This window comes from Ammodytes marinus, assembly GCF_949987685.1.
Source record: "Ammodytes marinus genome assembly, chromosome: 8".
NCBI lineage: Eukaryota > Metazoa > Chordata > Actinopteri > Uranoscopiformes > Ammodytidae > Ammodytes > Ammodytes marinus.
Window position 1 is genome coordinate 7,192,552 of NC_137212.1, and position 20,983 is coordinate 7,213,534.

Here is a 20,983-nt window from a genome sequence, read left to right on the forward strand (position 1 = left end):
TTAAACGAAATCCATGCTTAGGTGCTGGTTGTAACTTTTCGTCTGTAGACTGAAACTAACGGAGGGGGTGCGTCTCACTGTATATTTGCTCTTGTCGCGCAGATAGTTTGCCGACATGGCACAATATATTCAGGCTCGAGAAATGCAATCAGAAAGCGGAAGCCTTTCCCCTCAACAACGTTAACGTGCAGGAATCCCCAACTATCATTTTACCCGTAAAGCCACAGAGCTTTTCTGCGCGGCGGCTCACACCGGCAAGTTCTCACAGAGAATGACACCGTTACCCACCGCCATCACAGTGTCTCACTCACACCATGTTTCACCGAGTGAAACGCTGCTTCAATCGCGCAAGGCTTTTGTGTTTCGGTGTAACATCCTGGACGAGCGTTTTAACTTTATGCTGAATAAACAATTGCACTGGAATCGTTGAAAGCGACAGTGTTCGGGCGGGGGCGGGGCGGAGCGCAGGTGGAGACAGAAGAGTGCACTGCATTTACTACACATGACCCGGCGTGCCGCACAATAACCGTTTTATTACGATTATCTTGATTTCATGATCGAGGGAAGCCAAAATTGTATCCGAAATCGAAATTCAATTAATCGCCCAGCCCTAGTTTGTTTTAGTCTTTTGGTTCCTCCTCAACCTCATTTCCACAGACAGTCGTTTTCATCAAGAGTCCTGATAAAGTGACTGACTAAAACCAGACTGACTGATATGAAATTGCCTCTTGATTCCCAATCCGCCGTGGGAAACACACAGCTCCAATGGCCCAGGGCTCTGAGTCTCTCCGCCAAAAAGGTAAATATTCCCACCGGTACCAGAGCACCTTAGGGAGAGAGGGGGGGAAACAAATGTATTCTGAAACAATTTGAATTCTGTGGGGAAAAATACATATTGAAAAGTGAAGGCAGGGCTAGAATGGGAAACAAGGGTGGTAATGCCTTCAGGAAAGATGCCAAGGACCTGCTTCAATGCCAAGGACCTGCTTCCAAAATGCTACTTTCCTCCAGTTCAACTGTCTGTCCCTCACATTGATAAGCTGTCACCACATGAATGCAGTTACCACATCTTTAATACTTGAGCTGGCTGAGAGCATGGTGCAGTTTACAGTATGCAGTATGTGTGGTGTGTGTGTGTGTGTGTGTGTGTGTGTGTGTGTGTGTGTGTGTGTGTGTGTGTATGTGTGTTGGCAGTGCAGTGAGTCATTTGCATATCTCTTTGCAATAAGTGTGTGATGGGTTTCTCTAACAAGATCACTTGCTCATCATTTGCTGCACACACACACACACACACACACACACACACACACACACACACACACACACACACACACACACACACACACACACACACACACACACACACACACACACACACACACACACACACACACACACACACACACACACACACACACACACACACACACACACACACACACACACACACACACACACACACACACACACACACACACTACAGCTTGTCATATTAATACCAGCGTCTTAAAACAGGGACTACGATGTTTAACCTTTAGCGTTCCCTCGAAAAATGACGGATGGGGCAAAGCGTGTGTGTTCACTCTCCGAATAGGACAGAAATAGTTTATGTCTGGCAGCAGAAATAATATGTGCAGTGTAATCACTTCCACCATGCACATTTTATTACATCTATAGCCTTGCGTCAGTAAAAAAAAAAAAAAAAAAAAAAAAAAAAAAGGGGGCACGCACATTCAGGATTTCTTGACTTAAACCTACGACTACAATAGCAGCTCTTGCATTAAAAGAATTAGAAAGAAATTAACTCAATTCCTCCACACACAAGTCAGCTATTTCAGCGACAGAGCCGCCTGCTGCTGAATGGGCATTTGGCAGATGACTTTGCCGCCCCCTTCCAAGGCTTGTTTGTGGGATATTTGGCACCAATCTCCACCACTATATCCGCTGGGTCAGGGTTTGTATAGACTTACAGAACTAAAAAGGTCAAATGCTGGATTACTGTACAGCTATTTGGGCTCTTTCTGGAAACTATCCTCAGGGAAATGTGGAGGTTGTTGTATTGTTGCAGTCATTTAAAGCTACACAGGTATTTTGCCAGAATGGTGTGTTCCCTAAACATTTGTTTGTGACAGCAAACTTTTCCAGTATTTTGGTCGAGACACTTCTGCTTCTTTCACTTAAATCTGCCAAAGACGGTCAGACTTCAAGCATTCAGAAAGGAAATGTGTAAACAACAGATATGATAGAGGCGACACTTCCAGTCTAGAAAGCTCCTCACTTCAGACAGCGGCAACAACACATTTAAAAAAAGAGGAAAATTATATAGCCTGAAAAATACCGGATGTACTATGAAGCTAAAATCAGACCAGTGTGTGTGTGTGTGTGTCTGTGTGTGTGTGTGTGTGTCGAACTCTAAGAAAAAGAAAAAGGCTGAAGGAGTTCAGAGGAGGAGTGTTAAAGTGTACACAGAGAGCAGATGTAATGGCAGTGACTGTGTCAGCAGCACATCTATTTTGCACCAACACACTCTGATCAGCTTATGCATCAGTTCATTAAGCAACTACTCACCATGAAAAGACCGTCGTGACCACAAACAACCCGCCACCCACACTCTACCTATTTGTCTCTCCTCTCAATCTTAACCTCTGCCATCTCTCTCTCCTCTCCCACACACACACACAAATGAAGTATCTATCTATCTATCTATCTATCTATCTATCTATCTATCTATCTATCTATCTATCTATCTATCTACACACACACACACACAGCGCTCTGTTTAATCAAAATAAACCCATGCCCTTCAACACATTTACATGTCTCATAATGGGGGAGTCTCACTTCAGAGCCCGTCATTACGCGCACCATTAAAACACAGCAGTAGTCTAATCCAGAGCCTCCATAACCAACGACAACAGCAGCCAGCAGGAGCAGAGGACATGGGAGTGGAGGCTGGGAGAGGAAGGAGTGTGTGAAGGGGAGAGAAGCCAGAGAAACAGAGGGGACTCGTTTGGAGGCTGGTGAAGAAGATGTAGAATAATAATAGGGAGTGAAGGAGGATGATGGGGAGCAATGGAAAGGAAATGGCTTTAGGGATGGAGAGATGGCAGCATGAGAGGAGAAGAAAAATGAGCAGGAGAAAGAGGAGATGTTTGGAGATATTGAGCAGGAAGGATCAATAAGTGATGCGTTGGAAGTAAAACTAGAGAGGTCAACATTTAGGGTATAGGTTTCAAAACTGATAATCCACTTCTAGTCTTCTTTCTTGATTCAAACCAGAATAAAAGTATACATTGTTTTGTTGTTCACCAGGTTTCGGTTCTCCTTCCCACCTATTGTTCCCTCTGGTCAGAGGAGTACCAAAAATACAGCGGCATGAGAACGCTATATCTAGCCTGGTTCTACCAGACCATCATACTTCATTTCATTTGTACAGAAGGTCTGGAATCGCTCAATTGACAAACGTTGACTCAACTTGAAGGCGGGTGTCCGTTGAAGTTTAAAACTATTGGATCTGCCCAGTGCCACTCTGGATCTGCCAACCAACCATGTCATGCGCCGGCTTCTGAGCCACTCCTTCTGTTTTCGCTGATTGGACCGGCAGAAATCTGTCCGGAGAAAACCTAAGAATATACCGCACACCCAGACTGACTACTGAAGGGAAATGAAAATTGAGCGGAAGTAGTAGGCGGGTGGTGCCAGGCTACGCTACTCACTGGTCAAATGTGTGTGGGACCAGTCGCCAGAGCAATAACTTAATTCCTGAATTCCTCTACAATTGGTCAGAATGTTCATGTGGTGAAACTACAGAAAGAAACTACAGGAAGTAGATTGTCTTCCTCAGCCCATAATGCTTAGCGTAGTTGCTTACAGGAACTTGTTTAGTCCATAAACACTCAGTGCGTCCTGCAGTTGGGTCGGATGGAGACCAGAGTCCAAGCACGTTCTTCTCACTATAAGCGGACTGCACCAGAGAACACATTTTAAACTTCTCTCGTTCAATTCAATCGAACTAAACAGCAGGATTGAAAGCTCCCCTTAAAAAAGGTGCTGAGCAGGAGGCAGTACTTGTTAAAGAACGTGGGGAGATTCAATTGGAAAAGAGTTGGTTGATTGAGTAGGTCAATTTCAATAGAGAGGATCAGCAGCAGTAGAGTTTGATGCCTGAACAACTAGAGCAGCAGAAGCAGCCACAACACATTGAAGCTAGGGAGTGATAGGTTATGCTTGGGGAGGTACAGCATCAGCTACAGCAGTCAGTGAGTAATACTATTGGAGGAGAAGGGCTGAATAAATGTGAAGAGCAGCAGACTGTATGGGTTGATGATGCTTTGGGAGTAGAAGGATGTCGTACTTGGTGAGATGCAGCAAGAAGAGCAGGGGGGTGTAAATTGTTAATAGACTGTACTTATATAGTGCCTTCGTAGTTGTACATGCCCACTCAAAGTGCTTTATATTGCCGTTGTTGCATTCACCCATTCACACACACACACACATTCTGATAGCAGAGGCTGCTGCCCATCAGAACTCCTGAGGCTTTGATTTAACTACATTGTTCTGCCTCTCATTAACCCATTCGCACACACACTCGCACATCAATGGCAGCAGCCATCGGAAGCAAATTTGGAGTTCAGTGTCTTGCCCAGGGACACTTTGACATGTGGCAGCAGGTAGCGGGGGATCGAACCACTAACCCTGCAATAACTGGATGACCTGCTCAGCCACAGCCACCCCAGTGTGATGTGATGTGTTGGAGAGGAGTAGATAGGAGAAGGGGCATGGAGAGTGAAGCATAAGAATGAATTTGAAACAGCAGAAACAGCATCAAACCACCGACCCTGCAACCCAGTGGACGACCGCCCTACCCACTTCACCACAGCCAAAGAGGCAGAAGGTGTTTGGAAAGGAGCCAGGGGAGATGACACTTCAGGAGGGGGGACAGCATGAGGAGGAGCAGGAGGTGATGTTAGTGGGAGGAGGGGAATGTATGGGAGGTGGCAGCAGCAGCTACATGGTATAACTGGGCACCTGCAAGCTGTAATTACACTTCACTTTACGCTACACAGCATGTGCTTTAATAGAACTACAACAGTGCACTCAGGAGGGTGTAACATTGGAGTGTTTTATACAATATTCATAATCGTAGCACATTACGTACCTCCTAAGCACAAAAAGATTATGCTTGAAACAATAAAGTGATTTGAGTGAACATTATTTCAAGCTTGGTTGTATTGAGCATGGATTGTATGTCCCTCAAGACCATTTTCATCCTGGTAACATTAAGCATGATTGAATATGTATACAGACTTTTCGTAGACACACATGGAGGAGCAGTAGGCTAGCACAACAAGCCTGCAGGATACTTTTTATGTCATTTCTTATTTTATTTTTTTACATGTGGACATGTGTGAGACAGCAGCTTGTATTCCTCCCATGAGGCACTGTCAGTTGCATTCCTGTACTGTTCACAATCACACTGCTTAAAGGCAATTAACCCTCAATGTAAACCTCTAAACAAACCCAACACACCCAGACAAACAGAAAACAATAACATATTGTGATAGCCTACATCCATAAGCAAAATCACTACATGCGTTGATGTTTGAAAGCTGGACACAAAGTTAAAGAGTCAGTCGGTAAAAATATTAGAAGGATACTCAAAAAAGCAGGTTTGTAGACAGTGCAGCTTTTCTTGCACTACAGTTAGTGCATAAATCAATTCAAGCTTTCACCCTGGATCATCCGAACACTGACCAATTAAGTCCCCACTTTGCACACCTACCTTCCACTGCGAACACCGAAGTAATCACACAGAGAAGCAGCAGAGAAGCCCAAGTGGCCCAAATGACTCTCCCCCTGTCCTCTCCCATTATCCGTCCGTCAGAAAACAAAAGAAAAGAAAAAATCCAACAGAAACACGCTGTATTCCTTTTGGTTTGACTGTCACATCTCAGAAAGCGTCGGTGTGTGTGCGTGTATGTGTGTCAGCACGGGCAGTCAACGGGGACTGAAGCAGACACACCACTACTGTCTCGCAGCTCTCTCTCTCTCTCTCTCTCTCTCTCTCTCTCTCTCTCGCTCTCTCTCTCCCTCCCTCTCTCTCGCTCACCTTTCCGTTCGTCCAATGAGGAGAGAGTATGGCGGATAGTAAACCAATCACCCGTTCTGTTCTCCCCTGACCTGAGCACCATGCCCAATAGAAGGGTCTCCCCCCGCCCCGGCATGGCGGTGGCTGCGTGACGGCGCAGCGACACCCAGCGGCCAAAATCAAGCACAGCAACTACACTGTCATTTAAACAGAGGTTGATGCTGATTCCCCTCTGGGATGTGAACAGGTGTGTGTGTGCATGGCTCCTGTACATGTGCTGGTATGATAGCATGGATAGGGAGTTCTTTAAGCAAGGTGCAAACATTACATTTTGAAAAACATATAGGCTTAATGGTGAAGTCAGTGCATAATACAAACAGGTGAACAGACACACACACACACACACACACACACACACACACACACACACACACACACACACACACACACACACACACACTCACACACACACACACTCACACACACACACACAATGTGTAGGCCTACACTAGCAAGGACTAGGAAAGCTTTACCTTGGCAAATAATTCAACAGGTGTTATCATGAGACTGTTGCTCCTGATCGTCAATGTAATTGTGCATTAAAATATTCTTGACTTTGCTCAGGAACTTTTAAACTTTGTTGAAGCAGAGCAACATGTGACCTATAGACCAACCAACCAATAATCACTCCCAAACCCAGACGATGCAACACTGAGCATCTCTACATTACATTCTATGGATTTTATATAAGGACTTTCTTCTCTAGACTCTGACAAAAGTTGAGTTTAGTGTCCATAGTTGTTCAGCTTTCTGTTCCACAGTAACTCCCTGGCTCCATGCTATCCCACATAAAAATAGATTCTAATAGTTTCCCAGTGAGTGAGCTAAACAGATTTTAAATTGGGGTAAAAGAGAGCATCTGCATTGGATTGGTGCTCGGTTACTGGCACAGCAGAGCTATTGTAATTGGTGTCATGAGAGAAGAAGTTGGATCACTGCGTCCATACAGCAATATCATGAGCCATGAGTGAACAGGAGGTACTTAAAAAGTTTTTTTTTGGTCGTAGCAACAATATATAAAGTTTTAATGACTTAACTGCAGTATGAAAAACTGAAGACTTCACTCATTTGTATCTGGAAAGTAAAGCTCAGATACCTTTCGGCCCCTGATGGCTTTGGATCAATATACTTTGTAGTTTCTCTCCTGTCTTTCGTCGACCTCATCTCCTGTAGTCTGCTGTCTTTAACACTGTCTGTATGAACGGGAAAAACGCTGCTCACCAACACTACTGTGATATATCATTGTCCAGCCCACACAGTCCATATGCCATGTCCCAAAACATATCACTGCATTTGTCATCAAGGCAAGGCAGCTTTCCATGATACTATATACACCGCATACATGTATTCAGTGGCTTTTGCAACCTATACACATCCACCAGTATCTTAAAGAGTTGTGTTTATGACTGTGTGTTAAGTGAGAGGCAGACATAACAAAGATAATGGTGATAATGGGTTGGGGATGGCTCCTTATCTTAAAGGCAGCAGTTCGAGGCATTTTAAATCGTTTAAAAAAAAACACATCAGCGCAGAGTCTGTTTCGTTTTACAAACCACAGGTGGAGAGCTCGAAAATCGATTATGGAACCCGCTGCTGGCTGCCACACGAGCAGAACAATTAGGTTTTTTTCAGACTGCATCCAGAATGAAGTTACATCTATTAAGTTTGTGCAGGAAGGAGCTGTGGTCGGAGGTAACTCTCACCTGGGGGACTCAAGGAGTAAACTTTGATGATGGGCAGACTGAGTATCGATCAATCTTCTATGTGTCTAGACACACAGCCGAGTCGAATCAACAGTGTGGTTGATTAGGGCTGTGCTTGAAAAAAAAATCCATGTGGCAATTTTATTGTGATTTTATTTTTTCTTGATATCTTATCGAAAAATGTAAGTCTCAAGCGGGTTGGGAACCACCACTTCTGCTACTATGGAGATGTCGCAGAATGGCTAGTTGCCTCGAATTGCTAGGTCTTGACTTTGAATTGAATTGTTTTGACTCAATTTGTCCGCTGATTTATCAATTGAATGCACTTTAATGTACGACCACCCAGATCATACAGAGCAACTTATACTTCAGCTTTATCTAGATTTTCACCTAATCATCTGGAATATCGCAATATGCATCGGATTTCAATGTATTGTGTGATGCGTATTGTATCGTGAAGTCCTTTCCAATACCCAGCCCTATGGTTGACTGTGGCTGCTACACATGTCCTCTTCCATCTCCCAGTAAAATTAGGTTCACCTTTACTTTGGCATATCAGTCACAGTTACCAGACAAGGACGCATTTCAGGTAAGACGTGTAATGTAGACAAAGGATCAATCAGGTCCGCTTTACTGTCACAGTAACAGATGTAAATAAACGAATCCCTCTGTACACTGAAACATTTAAGGCTTTTCCAAAATAGAAGCTTGCAGTGATCCTCCTGTGTCTGTGTCTGTGCCTGCAGCTTGGTTTGGTTCTGTTGTTTCCATCGGGGGGGAAAATAAATCATTCATTAACTCCAAAGCCCCTGACTGGTGCAGGTTTGTCATCCCCTAACACACCACGCCTGTCAGCGTCTGCTACAAAGAGTTATAGGGTTATTTATGGTATAGCACAGCTGGCAAGTTGAGCTTTTTCTCCTAGCTATAGAAAGAAAAGAGCAAATTCAACCCAGATTTGATGCTTCCTATTTAGAGTGGGTCGAAATCTGTGAGTGGGTGTGGGCCCTGCAGTACCAACGGATGGTGAGTCGTGACTCAATATATAGGCTTTACAGAGTATTAGAGCCAGGCACAAAAACTTGAAGACGATCAGAATCACAAATATAGTCATCTATGTATATATCTATAGATGAATCCCTGGATACACATGTGAAAAGCTGCTTCAAATGACTTCACACTGAGAGGAACAGAGAGTCCTTAAAGAGCTACTCCACTGATTTAGTTGTGCACTTACATGAAGTTGGGGGACTCGCATGAGACTTTAAAACAACAGGTAGAGTCTAAGGCCATGTTAATATGATAACGTCAAACCTATCTTTGAATCTATGAATCTATGAATCTATCTATCTATCTATCTATCTATCTATCTATCTATCTATCTATCTATCTATCTATCTATCTATCTATCTATCTATCTATCTATCTATCTATCTATCTATCTTATCTATCTGTCTTTCTGTCTGTCTGTCTGTCTGTCTGTCTGTCTGTCTGTCTGTCTGTCTGTCTGTCTGTCCGTACGTCCATCAATCTATCTATCTTCTAACTGCTAATTAGCAGAAAAACACACTGTACAATGGGGATGATAGAATGAAATTAGTTTTGGAACCAAAGTAGTGAACAATTTAAAATGATGTAAGCCCACTGATGACAGCACCAATTAGGAACTGACACTTCAATGGCTAAAAATGGCGAATTTGAATCCACAGAGGCATCCTGACCTATTCGCTGCAAACTTTAGAACCCTCCATCCATATCCGCAGAATACATTGTATAAGTGTTTTCACAGGCTTAGTAGCATTGCTCACAATGCATAAACCTTTATTCATAAAATCAGTGGAGGGCCCCTTTAAATAAAGACGTAGCTTCTTATTAACGGCTGCTAATCAGTAATACTCAAGTCAAAATGTGCATGGCAAAACCCACTACTACTGTACAATCAAACATAGTTTAATGAATGAAATGTGTGATAAAAATACACTGGCGGATAAAAACAAAACAAAAATCAGCTTAATACACATCCCCAGTGTGTGTGTGTGTGTGTGTTTGGGAGAATTGTGCACTGTGTGTGGGTCCCACATGTAACATCATAGCAGTGTAAACTGAAAGAAAGGCATGCCGAGTGTATGACATATCTCCAGGTCGATGAATGCACTTACTACATACAGTATTCTGTAAATATCCTTTGCTGTCAGTAGTAGTCAGTTGTTTTTCTTTTGACAAAACACGTGGTGAAAGGTAGTCAAAATGTTTTAAAGTACTTGGGGAATTTTCTTTTTTGATTCATTGTAAAAAGTCTAGTGTGTACTGGTTTGGACTATTGTATACAAGTCTTCTCTGGTATGAGTGTCAAGAGATGTTCTGTGCAGAGGTGCTTGTGGTTATTGAGACCAGAAGTATGTAGCTTTCTGTGTTCTTTGCAAGAAAACTATTGACAGGATTTAAGGAAACTTGTCTTGTCTGTGCTTGTTTATAAGTGCTGCCATTTTGAGACCGCTTATTTCTTTACAAAGGTGATGAGTTGTTTGAAAAAAAATTGGTCCACTCCTTTCCTTTTGTCTTTTTTAAAATGATCGAGTGTACCGTAAAACTCTTGCTATCACAAAACATCTTATACATGATCAAGAGCGCGGCCATTTATCTTTACACTTCAAAACAAATCCTACCGACAGAATGCATATTTTCTTTTCTTTTATGCCAACACACACCAAGACATCCGGACGAATACATCACAGATTATGAGGGGGGGTTCATCATCTCCAATATTAGTAGTATACTGTACATTCATGGCTCAATATGGCGCCAGTCTTTTTTTTTTGTAGCTAATGCACACAGACATTTACAACTTTACACAATGTTTTGTAAAGTTCGACAACCCTTGAGTTGAGTTTTTAAAAAAATGCAATGAAATAAAGGAGCTTTGTTGAACACACACATGTGAGGGCACTAAACAGTTTTTTTTTAAACCAAGCTCTGCCGTCTATGGTCTGTAAACTGGAGCTCAATGGACCTGATAGTGTCAATAAATCAGTCAATATCCCCATCATTTTCTTCATCCTCATCCGCCATCTTTCTCCACTTCGTCTTCCTCGCAAAAATCCACTTGAAACCAGCTCAGCAAACGTAAGACACATTAAAGATGAGCCATAAGAAAGTAAAGAATATTGTCACTGTCAACTGCTGGATGGGCCAAAGAAAACACGTCCATTTCATTCCCTAAAATGTCTTTTTTCACTTTTATTTTTTTTTGGCAAAAGTTTAAGTTCCAATCCCACCCACCCCTCATATCCCTTCCACCCCCTGTTCATTGTTCGTCCCATGGTTCAGCCAGATTCTAGACTTCAGATTCTGACTTGGAGGCAGCGGCTGTCAATCATCGCTGGAGCAGCAGCAGGACAGCCAATGGGAGCAGCAGTAGGAGGCTAGAGAGGCGGGCTTCGGACGGGGCTGCGCCTTTAACTCGGTTGTCTGGCGGGTAGGCGTACACACCTGGTCGGTTCCGTGAACACTGTCCACCTAGGCACATGCCACTCCCTGAGCCGCTGATGTCATCACCTACATTATAATAGACAGAATTTTTTTTTTAATGGGCGAGGTTTATTACTTACTACTTATAAGGTGCCATGTAAAATAAATAAACATTGGAAAGCACTTTTTTACAGTATACTAAATATTTAGTATTTGAAAGGGACCTACTTGCGTCCTGGAAGTCCACGTCGTTGCCCTCTAGTGCGTTTTTCAGCCTGTTGCTCATGATTTTGAGCTGCATGATCTGCTGCCGGATGGTCATGTCAGGCTTTGTGATGTCGAGCTCCACCTCCGGGTTGTTGATCTGATTGGCCAAACCGTCACCCATCGCCTCTGGGAGATACCTGATTGGAGGACAGAATGTGTGTTCACGTCATTAGGGCAGTTGACACTTGGAAATAACAAATCCCAAAAACAAAAATGTCAGCAGGGTTTTACAAGAGAATATTATGGTTAATTAATTAACTCCAGAATTATGTTTTTAAAGATAAAGTCAGATTATTTCAAAGTCCCTACATGAACTCTGAAACCATTCTTGCCTGCTGCTTTAATCATTTCTAATATGCTTCCAATGAATGTGGGACCTGAGCAGCCTGAGTTTAACTCTATACGCCTGTCTTTAAGTTTAAAATTTCCCCTTTGCATGGCTGTGATCTATTAATGGCCAGTTTGAACAAAGAGAATGCTCACACCAAACAGAAAAAATTGCATCCTGTAATTTACAAGTCAAAACGTCTTCACAAAAAGTGAGAGTTAAAACTCTTTGTTCACACAAAGAAAGAGGAACAAAAAACACGCACACTGTGTGCTCAATGCTGGGATTTTATTTATGTTCTCGAAAAACTGCTTAAGATTTCAAATAACCCCATTTAAACTGCGTACTCCAGCCCTCTAGTCCACCTTCCATTCTGAGGATTTATTAGAGTTGTAATTTTTGTGTGTGACATTTATTGAGCTCTAAAAATATCCACGAGGTGTCGCTGTAGAGTGTCAAACAGTTCATCACAGTTATAAGTCACTGTCTGCCATGCTGACGCACACATGTTTCATATCTCCTTGATCTGCCGGTCACAGATTGATCTATATATCAGAACATTTTCAGCTCAGCAGAAATTGAATCAGTTGGTTCTAATGCAACCACTTAAAGAATGCAAACGTGTGTGCATTGCATGTGTGTAAGTGCTGGCGAGACAGCGTGTATAAATTTCAACATGTCATCACATTGTTCTATAACCCATTTCACACATGGATTAAGGGAGGCTTGAGAATGTGCAGGGCGTTTGTGTGTGTGTGTGTGTGTGTGTGTGTGTGGGGGGGGGGGGGGAGGGGGTGTGTGTGTGTCTGTGGCCATGAATACTTTCTCTGCAGGACGAGAATCTCCACGGGCTTTTTGAATCGCTTAAAACGTAATAAACGTTCACTCATAACATCGTAGAATACATTTCTACACACTGCTTTCAGTTTGTCTGAGAAGAAACAGCTCGATGCCTCTTCTGTTAAGACACACAGGATACAAATGGCCTTCAACTGATAGAGAATTATATCAACGTATCATAGGAACTTTATCAGAAGCCAGCCCCGCCTCCTCTCTTTCCTTTATTCTCTTCTCTTCAGAAGTCCCTTTAAGCATTAAGGTTTAATTTAATTTAAAGATTTTATTTGGACATGGACATGACAATGTCATTGGACGAACCAGATGCATTGTTTACAGTGTGTTAGCATAAATGCTAGTTTACAACACCTGTCCACAGGAGGCTTTTTAAAAACAAACTAAACAAAACAGAAACAAGATCAAATACTGATAAAAAACTGATAATTAAAAGAGTAAAAATGCAGAATACAATAGAGTACAGAGCAGCAATATAATGAGTCAATATATATAGGCTACGTAGAGTAAAACAAAGGCAGCATGATCAAACAATAAACCAGTTGTAAATTATTTGAGTGAGCACTGTTGATTTGATTTGAGCCGTTGTTTAAGTTCTCTGTTAAAAGTGTTGCCATTAGTCTCTAGTTTTAGACTAGTGGGCAAGAGGTTCCATAGTTTTGCCCCCTTTGCAGAGAAAACAGACTGACCGAAAGATGTCTTGTGCATTGGAACAAGACAATCACCATTGATGGAGGCTCGTGTATTTGCCCGACGAGAGCTCTGACGTCTGATGGCCAATTCAGACAACAGTGGTGACACATGGTTATTTACACACTTGAAAAACAATTTAAGATTACTCAAATTAATAAAGTTATCAAAGGTGAGAAGGTTGTGTTTTTTTAGAATGCCACAGTGATGCCATCTCATGGGTTTCCGGTCCATGACTTTTATTGTCTGTTTGTATATTGAAAAGATAGGTTTTAATGTGGTAGAAGAAGTTTGTGACCATGATGTGATACAGTATGACAAATGAGAAAAAATCATAGCGTGCATAAATAATTTGGCCGTTTTACATGACAAGTCCCTTCTTATGAAACGGAAACAGTTTAGATTTAGTTTGACCTTCTTTGCAACATACTTAACCTGCGTAACAAATTTTAAATTCTTATCCAGGATGATGCCCAGATATTTTACTTCATTTACTGATTCAATTAATTCATTTTTGATCCGTACCTCAAAAACATCGGTGACAGGTCTATTACGGATGGAGAAGCACGTAGAGACGGTTTTCTTCACATTAATGGTCAACTGAGACAGCTCAAGCCATTTGGAGATGCTGAGTAATGCTTGTGTCAGGTGCTCACCTGCTAAGCTGGGTGTTTTACTGGACACATGGATAACAGTGTCATCAGCATACATTTGACAGTTGGACCCCGGGCAGCAGTTTGGTAGGTCATTGATATACATAGAAAACAACAGTGGACCAAGTACAGACCCTTGCGGTACTCCCATGCTGCTGGTACGCAGATGGGACCTGACCCCATTGACCCTGACACATTGCTCTCTCCCCTCCAGGTAAGATGTAAACCACTGCAGGTGCTAAAGAACATTCCGTCTCTTTTTTTTGTAAAGCATCTTGTATTCATGCTGCATGGATAAATGTGTGCTGAACAGATTACGGACCTAAAAAGCCTTTTTTTATTCAACAGACATGTTTCACGTTGGGGCTTAAAGCTTTAAGGATTTAAATGAGAAATGTATAAAATCCAGTAAAAGAATGTACACATGATGCATTGAGGATTCAGACTCACAACGCAGACAAATATAATCCTGAAAAGGCAACAATAAAAAATAAGAAGGAGCTCTTTTGTTTGACAATTCCAGCTTTGGAAAGGGAAAATCCTGTTTTAAAGCAAAACAAAGACATATTTTTAACGTGGATGTTAAATGAAATCTAGTCATGAACCATATAAGGACACAGTCTGGATTTGAGGGGCACATCAAAACCCTACATTAAGTTGGAATTGGTCAATAAGAGGAGACATTTTCTTCCTGGGGAATGTTGTGTAACCTCACCTGGCTTTGGTAATGCCATTCCAGCATTTGTCCTGACTGGCGCCTCCTGATGCCATTTTGCTGCAGAGCGCCACGGGAAGCTGGGTCCAGTATTGACGCATCTCCCTCAGCTTACTGGACAGATCCGATACCTGAAGGACGGAGATAATGGTTTTGTTTTGTAAGTCACATCCAGAATCCTGTAGTGTGTATTGTAAAAGGTGTATCCAATCCAAAACAACTTCTGTAATACGAGAAAATCAGGACTTTTAAGATATTTTCCATTGTAATGAAATACTACTTAAAACTAAAAAAAAAAATAGGCTTAGGTCTCCACATAAATAATTAGTGGTGCAAGCATTGCCTCAAATTATTCTGTTGACCATGAAATTGACTTCTACTTCTTTTCAATCAATGCTACAAGTCATTCCACAAAAAAAAAATCACTTTCTCCATCTACACATCTGACTAACTGAATGCTGCTTTATATCAAAATCATTCATGTAAAGTCACAGTAAAACAACTAATGCAGTGTGACTTTAGCAGATAGATTGACTGAAAAACACACACACACACACACACACACACACACACACACACACACACACACACACACACACACACACACCTGCATCTCCAGTCTGAGTCCAGCGGTGGGAGAGGGTTTGTACTCTGATGCTGTAAGCGAGCCGCTCTTCTTCTTCTGATCCAGGGAGGCGGGACTTCCTGTTCCTGCTTCGCCTGGAGTTCCACATGTCTGGTACACCTACACACACACACACACACACACACACACACACACACACACACACACACACACACACACACACACACACAATTACACCCTTAATTACTGTAAATATACACATTAAAAATCTCACAGCACTAGAGATGACTGGTCTGCGGTGCAACATTTGTAAGAACTAAAGAAAACCACTAGATGTCGCCATTGACAAGCGTTTCAAACTATGAAGTCCTTTGGGCTAGCTGAGCATTGATATTGCCTATGGTGATGAGTATTAAATGCACTCACTGCCTGTACAAACTGACAGTCATACATACGTACATCAGTAGAAATGCAGCACATTAAAGGAAACTAGCAACTCAATACATATGCAGAGCCTTATAAGAGGATCAGAATTATTTTTGACGGTGCAGTCATAAGAATAAAGTAGTTAAAATGCCCTCAGGTTAATGATGTTATTGATGAGATAAAGTGAGAGATCTTACTTTGGCTGTGAAGGCTTCCATGTTTTCCTGTAGGAAGTGAACGGCCTCATATATCCGTGAAGGAATGGAGGAGAGAACCACGTCCAGGCTGGGCTCAGTGCTGAAGCTAGACGCAACCTGGATCATGGTGTCTGAACAGAGGACAGAGCAACAGAAAAGATTGTAAAACAAAGCTTATAACTGTTTATTCTGTGGTCACACAATATTATTTCTAAGTTTATTTAAACGTGTATTCAGTCAGCACAGTTATATCATGTACATGCCAAAATAAGAAAAATATCATATTTTTGTGTAAGTGTTGTTGAATGAGGTCCACTGTCTGTTCTAGACATCCACTCATGCTATAATAAGAACACCTGGAAAATATGCTGCACTTTACAAAATCTTAACTTTTGGTCTTTGGAATCTCACCTATGAGGTTCTGCCACTCTGGGTCCAGGTCTGCTTGGTTGGCCAGGCAGCCCTTCATGACATTGGAGCAGTAGTTGGAGCAGGGCTTGACGGAGGCCATGCCCCGACAGTGGGGGCAGTATACCAGCTTCATCAGGGCCTTCACACACTCTGGACTCAGAGAAACCTGGAGAGAGAGGTTCCACAAGACAGTTAGCATCACAAACTAATACTCAATGATAATTTCAAGATAATATGTTTTACTAGGATTTAACTAGAATGCCAGGTTGATTTCAAAGTGGTTGTGTCTTAATTAATGCAAATTTAAGTGTTAAGCTCTCCCTCTCCTTTACATGAATAACAGTGCACAAATAGCACAGGTATAATGATAAACAGTAGAGGGCAGTATTGCAACATTATAAAGGTCACAATTTTAACTACTAAGCAATGGTGGGCCCCCCTTGTCTGTCTTTATACAGTACATGGTTTCTGTTACACTGTCATCTTCTGAATATGTACTCCAGTCATGAAAGGTGTCCAGTTCCACAGTGGAGTTATTTTACCACTACACCCTCGCATATGTGATGGGGGGGGATGCTCCTAAATGAGGGCAGGCAGTTAACCCTTGTGTAGTCTTAAAAGTCTGTATGCTGGCCTTATCCTAAAGGTAAAAAATAACCTGCCTTGACCAAGCCCCGACATTGAAGAAGCTTAATTGAACGTTTAACCTTTTTTTGCATGAAGAAAAAATAAAAACACTCCCAAACTTTGCAAAAAAAAGAAGAAGTTGTCTATCTAATCACATTGCAGAAAGACTACATTTAAATAAAGAGGACACCACTTGTTCCTATGACAACACATGCCATAATTGTTTTCTTTACTAAAGTAGAGGTTTATTTCACTTATTATTATTGCTTGAGGCACTGCACGGTCTGTGAATTATTTAGCAAGAGATGGTACTTGTTTGGCCTAAGGAAGTAGCGGTAAATGTGCAGAGGGTCGTTTTGAGTGCATTATAATGAAGTGAAACAATAACAGTTTTAATAGTCATAGCGATATAGTCATACTTTGAAAAATTCAACCATAAAATAAATACTTCTCCCGTTTTTTTTTTCTTTCACCCCCACACAGAAGGCATAAACAACCACAATAAAAAAATCAATTAACGGACGACAACATTGTACTTGCAAGATTTAAAACAGTTTTCTGAGTCGGATGCATTTTCCAGCTGGCCTACGCACGTTTATTGCCGTGCACTATTCAAATCATTTTTGCAGGCTCCTAGAAGCTGCTTAAAGATATGCTAAATAGGATTTGTCGGTTGTGTTTTGTGAACATCAAGCCCGCAATAAATTGTGTCAAAGAAATATCACCGGTATATGGTCCATTAAAAATTGCAGACTTGGGATGAAGTAGTAACTCCAGCACACTTACTTATTGGGCATGAATGAAGAAAGAAAGAGGTAACACTTTACAATACATCAATGAACTGTTATTTAGTGCTAAATAAGCGTTAAGTAAGCATTAACTATCCTTTTTATAACTGCTTAACTAATGCTTTATAAGCATTAATTAAGAATTAACTGTGATGCAAAGTTAATGATATACTAAGCATTACTAAGCATAGTAAATTATGAACCAAGCATTAACTTAGCGTTAATAACTTAGCATTAACAGTTAGTTGATGCCTAATAAGCACGAACTAGGCATACAAATTAACTATCGTCAAAAGCATTAACTAACCCTTAACTATCAGTTGATTAATGTACTCTTATTGTAGAGTGTTACCCACATAGAATAAGCCAATGACACAGTTACAATAGACTCGTTGTGTCTCTGAGTGTTGGGAAATAAACTTCATCATCACGCCCGTGATCTGACAGCAGTGCTTTGTTCTGAGGGATGATGAGTCTGAAGCTTCATTTTCTGATTATCTTTGTGTTCTTCATTCTGAAGGGTGGGGACCATTTTCTCTGACAGTTTGGGTGTGACGACCACGCATCCATCATGGCTGCTTTCCTGGGAGTCAGCCCAACACTGACACAGACACATTCACACACACACATGCGCGCAAACACACACACACTCACACAGACATACACACACACACAAACATTGGCCTCTTCAACTCTCAGTTTCTCTCACACCACCTCATCATGTCTCTGTCGATCTGCGTCACTCTGTCTGTTTATATGTCACATGCAAACCCAGACACACACCAACACACACACACACACACACACACACACACACACACACACACACACACACACGCACACACACACACACACACACACACACACACACACACACACACACACACACACACACACACAACCACACCCACCTGAGAGACCTTCCTGACCACCTCTCCGCTGATGATCAGCCCCTGGACAAACGAGCGTGCTGTGACAAAAGCCCGGATCACCTTGGCCTTCATGTCCCGGGGGACGTCTCCGAATGGCCGCAGCGTCTCCTGTTGTTTAGCAACACATTCCAGGTAGTCCTCTGACAGGTTGACCTGCCAAACAGAGATGAAGGGAGGGGAAATGAATGACAGGTATGGTACTGTTTTAATGCTGTTTGCCCTCCTCTAACAACTACTTCTGTGCAAAATGCAGTACAGAGCTGATTGTAAATGGGGTAAGACATGGAACAGGGATCACAGGCCAGACTCCAGTCTACGTAGATTTTATTACAACAATTTGATTTAATTTGATTATAATTATACCCGCAGACAATATGTCATTAAGAGACCATACCTTCAGCCCTGATTGTGCCTTTAAGTCTTATAACACATGAAAATAGTGCCAGAGATGTGTCGAAACATGATTTGATCTGCTCGCCCCATTGTGCAAATATGCAAATTGTCTTTGTGAGCAAGAACATAGGCAGAGTGTGAAGAGAAGCAATCCAGTGAGAAGCTGAATGGATCAGGAGAACTACATCACAAGAAGCCTATAGTTTCATTTGAAATTTCAAATATGTAAACTCCTATGTAGATATAGAAGGCTCATTTTAAGGCAATAAAAAACACACTTTATTTTCAAGCGGTAATCCACTAATACATATTTATAAATATTATGTCCCATTTCTGAGGTGTGTTCTCGAAAATGCCTATTCTCTCAACGCACTGCACCTTTAATCCGATTGGCCTTCTCATTATAATCCTGAACACAAGTTTCATATTCAAAAACTGTCTAAATCGGGGCGCTCCGGTGGCATAGTGGATGGAGCGCGTACCATATTGGCTCCGGCCTTCATTGCAGTGGTCGCGGGTTCAAATCCGACCCGTTGACTTTTACTGCATGTCATCCCCCATCTCTCTCTATCTCCCCATATCAACTCTGTAATGTCAAATAAAGCTTGAAAATGCCCAAAAATTATCTAAAAAAAAAACTCACATCAGTCAGAGCAGATGTTTTAAAGGTGCGCTCCAACAGTCGAGACCAGAACTCAGTGAGTGTCTCGTCCAGGTTGAGTGCAGAGCCCCTGTAGTACTGCTTCAGGTCTGTGTAGAGGTCTCCATACAGACGTGTGTTCTGGGAGTACAGCGGGCCCAGGGGGGACAGCGCCTCCTGTAGGAAACGCTCAGAACGACCGTGGAGCTCCATGAAATAAGCTGGGAAATGAGAAGGAAAAATCAACACACTAGAATATCGGTTGAGATTAGATTAGACAACTTTATTGATCCTAAGAAAGGCAAAACATTTGCAGTGGACACCACACCCACAATCTCGCAATCAACATCCAAAATGTTTCATATACAAAAGCACAGATTAATGAATAGACAGAGAGAGGTTGGTGAAGGACAACAAGATGAGATAATAAGGTCAAATAAATAGTGATGAAATACATAATAAATAGACATTGTTACATGTTTTATCATGTAAAGGTAGTCAAAAAAGAAACGTCATTTGAAATTACAAGTGTATGCCATTTTGTGGCCTTGTAAGGCTTGTATAGCTAACATGTCAGCACACAGCTGCCTAATTACACATACAGCAGACACAAAGAAACAGAAGGAATTAATTGGAGTCCTCCTGACTCATGTATGTCCAATATTCACTCTCACTCTCACTCTCTTCACTCTGTCTTAGTCTCCACCACCTGCTAAGCTAACTGTTTAGCTCTTCAGCTGCTAAATGCTCCATCCATTGTGCTCATCAGCTAGTCACTGACATTGTTCATGTGCCATGTGCTTAAACGGTATTGGTATAGCACCTTGCTTCAAGGAATGCAAATCAAAGTGCATTACTATGAAGAAATGACAAGAAATTGGTGCTTCATTATACACTATCATAAAAATGTATTATTGCAGCGTTAAGTGTCATTCAATTTTTTTTCCCCAATAACAAGATAGTTGAATTCATAAGAAAGGGATTGCTCCCCTGGTCAGTCATATCATATTTGGGCATATGACTATGTCATTGGGATATACTGTCATTAGCATGTTTTTTTTTTCAAGATGACAGAAAAGAATAATTTGTTCAGGGTTTTTTATTTTCATTTTTGTTGCCAGCAGATGGATACAGAGTGATAGCGAGGTTACACAGAGAG

At 41.7% G+C, this 20,983-nt stretch overlaps 2 protein-coding genes across 2 annotated transcripts in view; both read right to left on the reverse strand.

The window, feature by feature from the left end:
* Window positions 1-5,870, reverse strand: part of LOC307254578 (ephrin type-B receptor 1-like) — a gene marked incomplete at both ends in the record, with an annotated part of 78,275 nt that extends 72,405 nt beyond the window's left edge. Inside the window, one exon of the mRNA XM_080033011.1 lies at window positions 5,783-5,870. Coding sequence (XP_079889137.1) covers window positions 5,783-5,870 — 88 coding nt within the window. The remainder of the gene's footprint in view (window positions 1-5,782) is intronic.
* A 5,285-nt stretch (window positions 5,871-11,155) lies between these two features.
* The window catches only part of LOC307254252 (glypican-1-like), a 39,595-nt gene continuing 29,767 nt past the window's right edge, over window positions 11,156-20,983 (reverse strand). Inside the window, exons 3-10 of the mRNA XM_080032551.1 lie at window positions 19,828-20,045; window positions 18,771-18,944; window positions 16,445-16,610; window positions 16,034-16,164; window positions 15,432-15,569; window positions 14,825-14,955; window positions 11,548-11,723; window positions 11,156-11,406 (exon numbers count right to left, since the gene is read on the reverse strand). Coding sequence (XP_079888677.1) covers window positions 11,225-11,406; window positions 11,548-11,723; window positions 14,825-14,955; window positions 15,432-15,569; window positions 16,034-16,164; window positions 16,445-16,610; window positions 18,771-18,944; window positions 19,828-20,045 — 1,316 coding nt within the window. The 3' untranslated portion in view covers window positions 11,156-11,224. The remainder of the gene's footprint in view (window positions 11,407-11,547; window positions 11,724-14,824; window positions 14,956-15,431; window positions 15,570-16,033; window positions 16,165-16,444; window positions 16,611-18,770; window positions 18,945-19,827; window positions 20,046-20,983) is intronic.